At 39.2% G+C, this 9,168-nt stretch overlaps 1 protein-coding gene across 2 annotated transcripts; it reads left to right on the top strand.

Annotated features, from left to right (window-relative positions):
* Positions 1–1,334: 1,334 nt before the first annotated feature.
* LOC133553992 (uncharacterized) lies at positions 1,335–7,802 on the top strand. Of its 2 annotated transcripts, none has more exons than XM_061902318.1 (4): positions 1,335–1,805; positions 3,872–3,912; positions 3,991–4,147; positions 7,259–7,802. In XM_061902318.1, the coding sequence occupies exons 1-4, from the start codon at positions 1,601–1,603 to the stop codon at positions 7,594–7,596; spliced, it is 741 nt and encodes a 246-aa protein (XP_061758302.1). In that variant the 5' UTR covers positions 1,335–1,600; the 3' UTR covers positions 7,597–7,802. The 2 variants fall into 2 exon arrangements, with proteins under 2 accessions (XP_061758302.1, XP_061758301.1); XM_061902317.1 differs by having other exon boundaries at positions 1,338–1,805; positions 3,869–3,912.
* Positions 7,803–9,168: the final 1,366 nt, after the last annotated feature.

Raw genomic sequence — 9,168 nt, 5'->3', positions numbered from 1 at the left:
TTTTTTTTACGGCTAGAAAATTGGTTTTGAATTAGATAAATGTTTTGTAGCTTTCCCATTACGTACCGTGTGAGTGAAAACAAAAAGTAAAAAAAAAACAAATCACTATTTACAAACTGTTTGCTGAAAAATTGTGAGCTTGTTCCGGCTTCCGGTCTTTCAACCAATCAAACTTCTCAGTTACCAATTGGGTTGAAATATTATCACCGCGTTTGCATTGGACAACATTGAGTCACGTGTTAGAGTATACGCCAGTGAAGTCTTTGCTGTTTTAAACACAATGGCAGGGCATCTGTCGCTTCATCCTGGACAATATTTATGACAAATTTGTGCTTTGCTTTAAAGATGTGATTTTTGGTTTTACACTGTATGAACAAAAAATTGAAAAGGAATTCTACCTTTGCAACCTCATTATTTTATTGGCTAAGTTTTATATTCATAAATGTAAGTTTCTTAATACCCGACCTATCTTTTGAGCCTTTAAAAAATATTTTGAACTTTACATTAAAACACTCTCTTCTCTAACAACAAAAAAGCTGTGAAAACGATGATGCTGTGTTCCAGATTTAAGTTTTTTAATGAATCTGAATGAGCCTATGGCTTTGCACTTTGTTTATTATGTATATATATATATATATTTTTTGTATTCTATTTTTATTTTGAATTTACAACCCCCTGGCGCTGTTTTGTACTGTTTTTCATAATGTTTGATAATGTTTCATATTGTTGTTTGACTTATTGTTTGTAATTGTTGAAATTTATAAATAGACATAAAAAAAAAACACAAAGGTACATCTCGCTTTTTTTACGGCTAGAAAATTGGTTTTAAATGAGATAAATGTTTTGTAGCTTTCCCATTACGCACCTTGTGAGTGAAAACAAAAGGTTAAAAAAAATCTCTATTTACAAACCGTTCGCTGAAAAAAACGTGAGCTTGTTCCGGCTTCCGGTGTTTCAACCAATCAAACTTCTCAGTTACCAATTGGGTAAAAATATTAGAAGTGCGTTTTCATTGGACAACATTGAGTCACGTGTTAGAGTATACGCCAATGAAGTCTTGCTGTTTTAAACACAAAGGTACAACTCGCTTTTTTTACAGCTAGAAAATTGGTTTTAAATTAGATAAATGTTTTGTAGCTTTCCCATTACGCGCCTTATGAGTAAAAACAAAAGGTTAAAAAAAATCACTATTTACAAACCGTTCGCTGAAAAAAACGTGAACTTGTTCCGGCTTCCGGTGTTTCAACCAATCAAACTTCTCAATTGGGTAGAAATATTATAACCGCATTTCCATTGGACAACATTGAGTCACGTGTTAGAGTCCAGAAGCGTCGCTTTTACGTATACATGGTTAACATCAACAAGGCGTGTACAATACGATTTCAAATGTATGGTTTTAGTATACAGTAAAAAGATGCCGTTTAACAAAACTATTACAAATGTTGCTGCGGGACTATGGTAATATGTAAAGCTATACTTTTACACAAACAGCGCTTGTCACAACATCGTCCCACTGTACTTGAACGCACCGTGCTCGCTTTCAGGCGATGCGACGTAAATAGACTGACGAGCTAACCACTGCGAATGTGACGTTCTGGCCATGCCCGGCAAGTGCAAGTTCCAACAATCCTGGCTCTCCAAGGAGATCTATAAAGAGTGGCTGCTGAGGGACACCCAGGACATCCACTTCGCCCGGTGCAAGGCGTGCTGTAAATCCATCAAACTGCAGACTATGGGCGAGGCTGCCCTCACCAGCCACGCAGGGGGAGTTGGCCACAAAGCGGCGGTGCGCAAGCTTGTGGAAGGTAGATGCTCTCTTTTGGATGTCAACACACGATACAACTTGTCTCGTATTGCATACATCAGGACTAGGTGCATTTTTGAAGACCTTATGGACGTAACTACTAAATACACACCTTTTATTAACGTGCAGGGGCGTAGTTAGTCCTTTGAGGGACCAAGGCAAATGGAGTCATTAGCATGCTTGCCAACCTTGGGGGGCGTGGTTGGGGCGGGGGGCGTGGTTAAGACGGGCGGCGTGTAATTCACCAACTCGAGTATTTCATATATATATATATATATATATATATATATATATATATTAGAGATGCGCGGATAGGCAATTATATCATCCGCAACCGGATCACCGAAGTCATTATCCACCCGCCGTCCACCCGAACCAACATTTTATCAGAACCGCATCCGCCCGCTGAAATACATCAGAGGTCGGCCACCTTTACCGCTCACAGAGCTATTTAAACCCGTTTCACAGAGTAATGAAGACAATGGTAGCCGCTCACGAACATCCAATGATGTTCATCCTGATCACAAGAATATGGGCGTGCTGTGAAGCCATTGCCTTTGATACCTTCAACAACACGTACAAACCGATTGTAAGTCCAGCATCATGTTGTGTGTGTGGCTTCCGCGGCAACACGCACACGACTGCAAGGCATACTGGGTGACACAGAGTACACTGATGGTTGTGATATAAACAACTTTAACACTTACTAATATGTTCCACGCTGTGAAGCCACACCAAACAAGATTGACAAACACATTTTGGGAGAACATCCTCCCAGTAACACAACATAAACGCAACACAACAAATACCCAGAATCCTTTGTATCCGTGACAATTCCTGAATATATTTTACACCCCCGTTCCCCCAACCCCGCCCACCTTACCGACGCGGCGGGGGGATGCTGATAGCGGGTGAATAAAATAGTCAGGAAGTGTCATGGGTACAAAGGATTATGGGTATTTGTTGTGTTGCGTTTATGTTGTGTTACTGTGAGGATGTTCTCCCGAAACGTGTTTGTAGTTCTAAACACATATACCTTTTTACCTTTTAAATTACTTCCTCTTCTTTCCTGACAATTTAATTCAATGTTCAAGTATTTTTTTTTTATTGCAATGAATAATAAATACATTTTAATTAAATTCTTCATGAGGTGGCGACTTGTCCAAGGTGTACGCCGGCCTTCCGCCCGATTGTAGCTAAGATAGGCGCCAGCGACCCCAAAAAGGAATAAGCGGTAGAAATTAGATGATGGATGGATTTTAGCTTCTGTTTTTTCGACGAAGAATATTTGTGAAATATTTCTTCTAAATTATGATTAAAATTAAAAAAAAAAAATTAATTCTGGCAAATCCAAAAGATCCGTAGAATCGAACTTGAATCTTATTTCAAAGTCTTTTGAATGTATTTTAAAATTTTTGTTCTGGAAAATCTAGAAGAAATCATGATTTGTCTTTGTTAGAAATATAGCTTGGTCCAATTTGTTATATATTCTAACAAAGTGCAGATTGGATTTTAACCTATTTAAAACATGTCATCAAAATTGTAAAATTAATCTTAATCAGGAAAAATTACTAATGATGTTCCATAAATTATTTTTTTTAATTTTTTCAAAAATATTTGAATTAGCTATTTGAATTTTGGTTGAATTTTAAAGAGTCGAAATTGAAGATAAACTAGGTTTCAAAATTTAATTATCATTTTTTTCCTGTTTTTTCCTCTTTTCAACCGTTCAATTAAGTGTTTGTTTTTTATCATTTATTCTCTACCAAAAAAACCTTCTGTAAAAGGAAAAGAAATGTACGACGGAATTGCAGACAGAAAAAACAATTTTTATATATAAATATATTTATTTATTAAAGGTAAATTGAGCAAATTGGCTATTTCTGGCAATTTATTGAAGTGTGTATCAAACTGGTAGCCCTTGGCATGAATCAGTACCCAAGAAGTAGCTCTTGCTTTCAAAAAGGTTGCTGACCCCTGCTGTTGAGTGTGTAATGTGTCATACCTGCTTTGGCCACCAGGAGGAGCGCACATTCACCTTTTTCTTTTCCTCCAACTGTCCAGCAGGGTACTTGAGGATGGTGCAGGTCAATGACGGCGTGAGTCAGGTGAACACATGAACATTCCTGCATGTTGACTTTCATTCCACCTGTGGAGGACAACTAAGACGTCGGTGTCGTCTGCAGGCGGAAGACAACAAGGAGCATGTGGGCGTCGCCCGGCAGCGTCACAACTTTGACAGGGGAGCAGACAATTTGCACCAGACCGCGGAAAACGCCAGAACTTCCCAGAATGCCGAGCTGCAGGGGGCGTCTTTTCCCGCCGACTATTTCACAATGACAGGTGAGACACACGGACATAGGTGCTGCTCGACCACAGTTAGTCTTCATCTAATACACAACTCGCAATTTTTGAAACATTTTAAAATACTTATATGTATATTTTTGAATTTGGATGCCCACAGTCTCCTATTAAATCAAATGAAAAATCAGGTTAGAAACAATAAGTCACTGGACGTGTGTACATTAGCTTATGGTGTTGCTGTGGTTTAATTGTGTACGCTCCAGTTTCATATTACCACAGTACTGTTTTCCTGATGCCCACAGTCTCCTCTAGAGTTAAAAAAAAAAAAATTGTGTAATATTTGGCTAGAATTGTCAAAAATAAACACAGGTTAATACAAGCTCACCCCTGTTGCTGTGCAGTATAATATTCCAGAGTCTCTAATTCTCTTAATATCTCATTGACAAAATGATTCAACCCCTTGAAGATCATAACTCTTAAGAACAGAATTTGAATAGAGTCTTTTCAATCAGGTGTTGAAAACACCTGTAGATGTGATTAGAACCATAACGAGCAACAATTCAACTGATTGAAAAAGACTGTGACGCTCAGCTTCTTGTAGATGGTCAATGGTGTATTTGCAACATGGTGAAGTCCAGGGAGTGGTCAAAGAAGTCAAGAGAGGAGGTCATTTCTCTTCATAAGAAAGGATATGGATATAAGAAAATAGCAAAGACATTACACATTCCAAGAGACACAGTTGGGAGCATAATTTGCAAGTTTAAAGCTAAAGGCACAGTGGAAACACTACCTGGGCGTGGTAGAAAGAGGATGCTGTGTGCGTACAGTGGTGAAAAACCCCCGGGTAACAGCTGAGGAACTACAACAGGACATTGCAGAGGGGGGAACGCAGGTTTCGTCCCAGACAATAAGGCACACACTACGAGATGAAGAAGGCCTCCATGCCAGAACTCCCAGGCGCACCCCACTTCTGACTACCAGGCACAAGAAATAGACTCCAGTATGCCAAAAATCATCTGGACAAACCCCAAAGGTTTTGGGAATCTGTTCTATGGAGTGATGAGACAAAACTGGAACTCTTTGGGCCTATGAATCAACGTTATGTCTGGAGGAGAAAAAAATGAAGCTTACAAAGAGAAGAACACCTAGCCTACTGTTAAGCATGGTGGGGGGTCAATCATGCTCTGGGGCTGTTTCTCTGCCTCAGGTACCGGGAATCTCCAGCGCGTTCAAGGCATTATGAATTCTATTTCCTAGCAGGATATATTAGCTGCAAATGTCATGAAGCTGAGGCTTGGGAGACGTTGGACCTTCCAACAGGACAAGGATCCCAAGCATACCTCCAAATCAACATCAGAGTGGTTGCAGAAGAAGGGCTGGAAGACTCTGGAGTGGCCTTCACAGTCGCCAGACCTAAATCCTCTAGAAAAGCTGTGGTGGGACTTGAAGAAGGCAGTTGCAGCACACAAGCCCAAGAATATGAATGAACTGGAGGCCTTTGCCCAAGAGGAATGGGCTAAAATACCTGTAGATGCTTGCAAGAAGCTTATGTATCACCTTTGAAGGATGTCATTACTGCCAAAGGGTGTTCTACTAAGTACTAAAGATGCATGGAACTAGGGGTTCAATCGTTTTGTCAATGAGATATTAAGAAAAATGTCCTTTTTTGGTATTTTGTAAAATACAGTGTTACAATTTAAGTTGCATTTGTCTATTTGACACATCTTTATTTGATATGACTATAAACAAAATACGGAATAAATGTCCAACTTGCTAAAACACCAAAATTGTGTGTGGGTTGAATACTTTTGATCACAACTGTATAATCTAATACATGGCTTGAACTGTAGGCTAATATTCCATCCATCCATCCATTTTCTACCGCTTATTCCCTTTCGGGCTCGCGGGGGGCGCTGGCGCCCATCTCAGCTACAATCGGGCGGAAGGCGGCGTACACCCTGGACAAGTCGCCACCTCATCGCAGGGCCAACACAGATAGACAGACAACATTAACACTCACATTCACACACTATAAACATCCATCCATCCAAATTCTACCGCTTATTCCCTTTTGGGGTCGCGGGGGGCGCTGGGGCCCATCTCAGCTACAATCGGGCGGAAGGCGGGGTACACCCTGGACAAGTCGCCACCTCATCACAGGGCCAACACAGATAGACAGACAACATTCACACTCACATTCACACACTATAAACATCCATCCATCCATTTCTACCGCTTATTCCCTTTTGGGGTCGCTGGCGCCCATCTCAGCTACAATCGGGCGGAAGGCGGGGTACACCCTGGACAAGTCGCCACCTCATCGCAGGGCCAACACAGATAGACAGACAACATTCACACTCACATTCACACACTATAAACATCCATCCATCTATTTTCTACCACTTATTCCATTTCGGGGTCGCGGGGGGCACTGGCGCCTATCTCAGCTACAATCGGGCAGAAGGCGGGGTACACCCTGGACAAGTCGCCACCTCATCGCAGGGCCAACACAGATAGACAGACAACATTCACACTCACATTCACACACTATAAACATCCATCCATCCATTTTCTACCACTTATTCCATTTTGGGGTCACGGGGGGCACTGGCGCCTATCTCAGCTACAATCGGGCGGAAGGCGGGGTACACCCTGGACAAGTCGCCACCTCATCGCAGGGCCAACACAGATAGACAGACAACATTAACACTCACATTCACACACTATAAACATCCATCCATCTATTTTTCTACCACTTATTCCCTTTCGGGGTCGCGGGGGTCACTGGCGCCTATCTCAGCTACAATCGGGCGGAAGGCGGGGTACACCCTGGACAAGTCGCCACCTCATCACAGGGCCAACACAGATAGACAGACAACATTCACACACTAGGGACCATTTAGCGTTGCCAATCAACCTAATATTGTACTAGCTAAACCAGTTACAGCGCTATTACCTCTGCAGTATTGTATGCGACTCGCCACTTTGCTAATTGTTGCCCTCAGTCTCCTGAAGAATAAAAATGTGTCTTGAAATACAGGTACAATACAAAAATAAATGCTAACCATAGCTTACCATATTAAGCGGTCTACATTGTGCCGCCCCCAGTCTCCTGTTGGATAAAATAAACACTGTCATCTCCTTTCCAAGGCACCTCCGGCTTCCTCAGCCGGCGTCTGGTGCCCTCGGCGGGCAGCAGGGCACACGGTGCAGAGCGCCACCTCCTGGAGCAGCAGAAGAGTGCAGAGGCCCTGGAGCAGCAGCAGCAGCAGCAGATGAGGCTGCTGGAGTGGGAGAGCAGGATGAAGGTGCTGGCGTGGGAGCAGGAGCTGGTCAGGGAAAAGACACGGGCCGCTCGCCAAAAGCAGAAAGCCTTCAGGATGAAGACAAACTACTACAAGGCCAAGCTAAAGAGAATGGGAGAGTTTGTGCCGCCATCTTCCCCAGAAAGCAGTGACAATGACAACGTGGAGAGAGGTCTAATCTAATGAGAGCCTGATTTGGAATCTCGGACATTATTGCCATAACTATTTCCATTTCTGGTTTTGTACTTTCTGTTAATGCTTTGTTTATTCAGCAAAGTAATATTCCCATTGCTATAAGATGTTGAATGTTGAAAAGGACCACCCCACTTGCACTTAAATCAGTCTTCAACCACAAATACAGAAAGGAAATATTAAACACATACTGTATACATCTGTGTATATATATATACATCCCATCCATTTTCTACTACTTATTCCCTTTGAGGTCGGGGGGGCTATCTCAGCTACTATATATATATATATATATATATATATATATATATATATATATATATGTATATACTGTACATATATGTACACATACATATGTGTATATATACATACTGAACATACAGTATATGTATATATATATATGTATATATACATGTATATATGAACAGATATGTATACATATATATGTACACATATATGTATATAAATGCATGTATATATATATATACAGTATATACATATACATAAATATTTATATAAGTACATATACATACATATAAACACATATATAGATATAAATATACATACTGTACATATATATGTACACATATGTATATAAATGCATGTATATATATATACATGTACATACATATTTATATAACTACATATACATACATATAAACACATATATATATATATATATATATATATATATATATACATATATACATACACATACATACATATATACACACATACAAATACATATATATACATATAGACACACATATATATATATATACATACACACACATATACATATACATACATATTTATATAACTACATATACATACATATAAACACATATATAGATATACATAAATATATATACATACACATATATACACACATTTACACACACACATGTATATCCTGTAAATACATATATACATACATATATATACATATAGACACACACACATATATATATATATATAGATATATATATACATACACACTTATATACACATATATACATACACATATATACCTATATATGTATATACATATATATACATACACACATATATATATATATATATTGTATATACACACACTCACACACACATATATATAAATATACATATATATTCACACACAAAACGCACACACACTAACTGACTGAAGGAGTGCACACTTGATGTCACGTTATCGATGGAAAAATGCATTTTTAGACAATATGATTTGCCTGAGTTGCTAGGAGACACCGTGAGTAACAAGTGGTAGAAAATGGATTAGACAGGACAAATAAAAATAAAAATTATACATTTTTTGAAACATTTTTTTTTAACTTGGGATTTCCGGATCCGGCCGTAGTTTGGGGACCCCTGATCTACATAGTGGCCATTTGAAGAAAAAAAAAATAATAATAATAATTGTCCTTTTTGAGCCACTGTAGATCTGTTCAAGTGAGTTTCCAAAAATACTGAATATATACACACAATATATACTGAAGACATACACACAATATATACTGAAGACATACACAAAATATATACTGAAGACATACACACAATATATAC

This window comes from Nerophis ophidion, linkage group LG06 (genome assembly GCF_033978795.1).
Source record: "Nerophis ophidion isolate RoL-2023_Sa linkage group LG06, RoL_Noph_v1.0, whole genome shotgun sequence".
NCBI lineage: Eukaryota > Metazoa > Chordata > Actinopteri > Syngnathiformes > Syngnathidae > Nerophis > Nerophis ophidion.
The sequence above is the reverse complement of the archived record's forward strand: the minus strand, read 5'-3'. Positions and strand labels throughout refer to the sequence as shown.

Excerpts from the sequence above, each read along its gene's own strand:
- LOC133553992 (XM_061902317.1), top strand. The coding sequence starts at position 1,601 with ATGCCCGGCAAGTGCAAGTTCCAACAATCCTGGCTCTCCAAGGAGATC. Across the intron at positions 3,913-3,990 it reads TCAATGACGGCGTGAGTCAG|GCGGAAGACAACAAGGAGCA; the intron begins GTGAACACATGA and ends TGTCGTCTGCAG. Across the intron at positions 4,148-7,258 it reads CGACTATTTCACAATGACAG|GCACCTCCGGCTTCCTCAGC; the intron begins GTGAGACACACG and ends CTCCTTTCCAAG.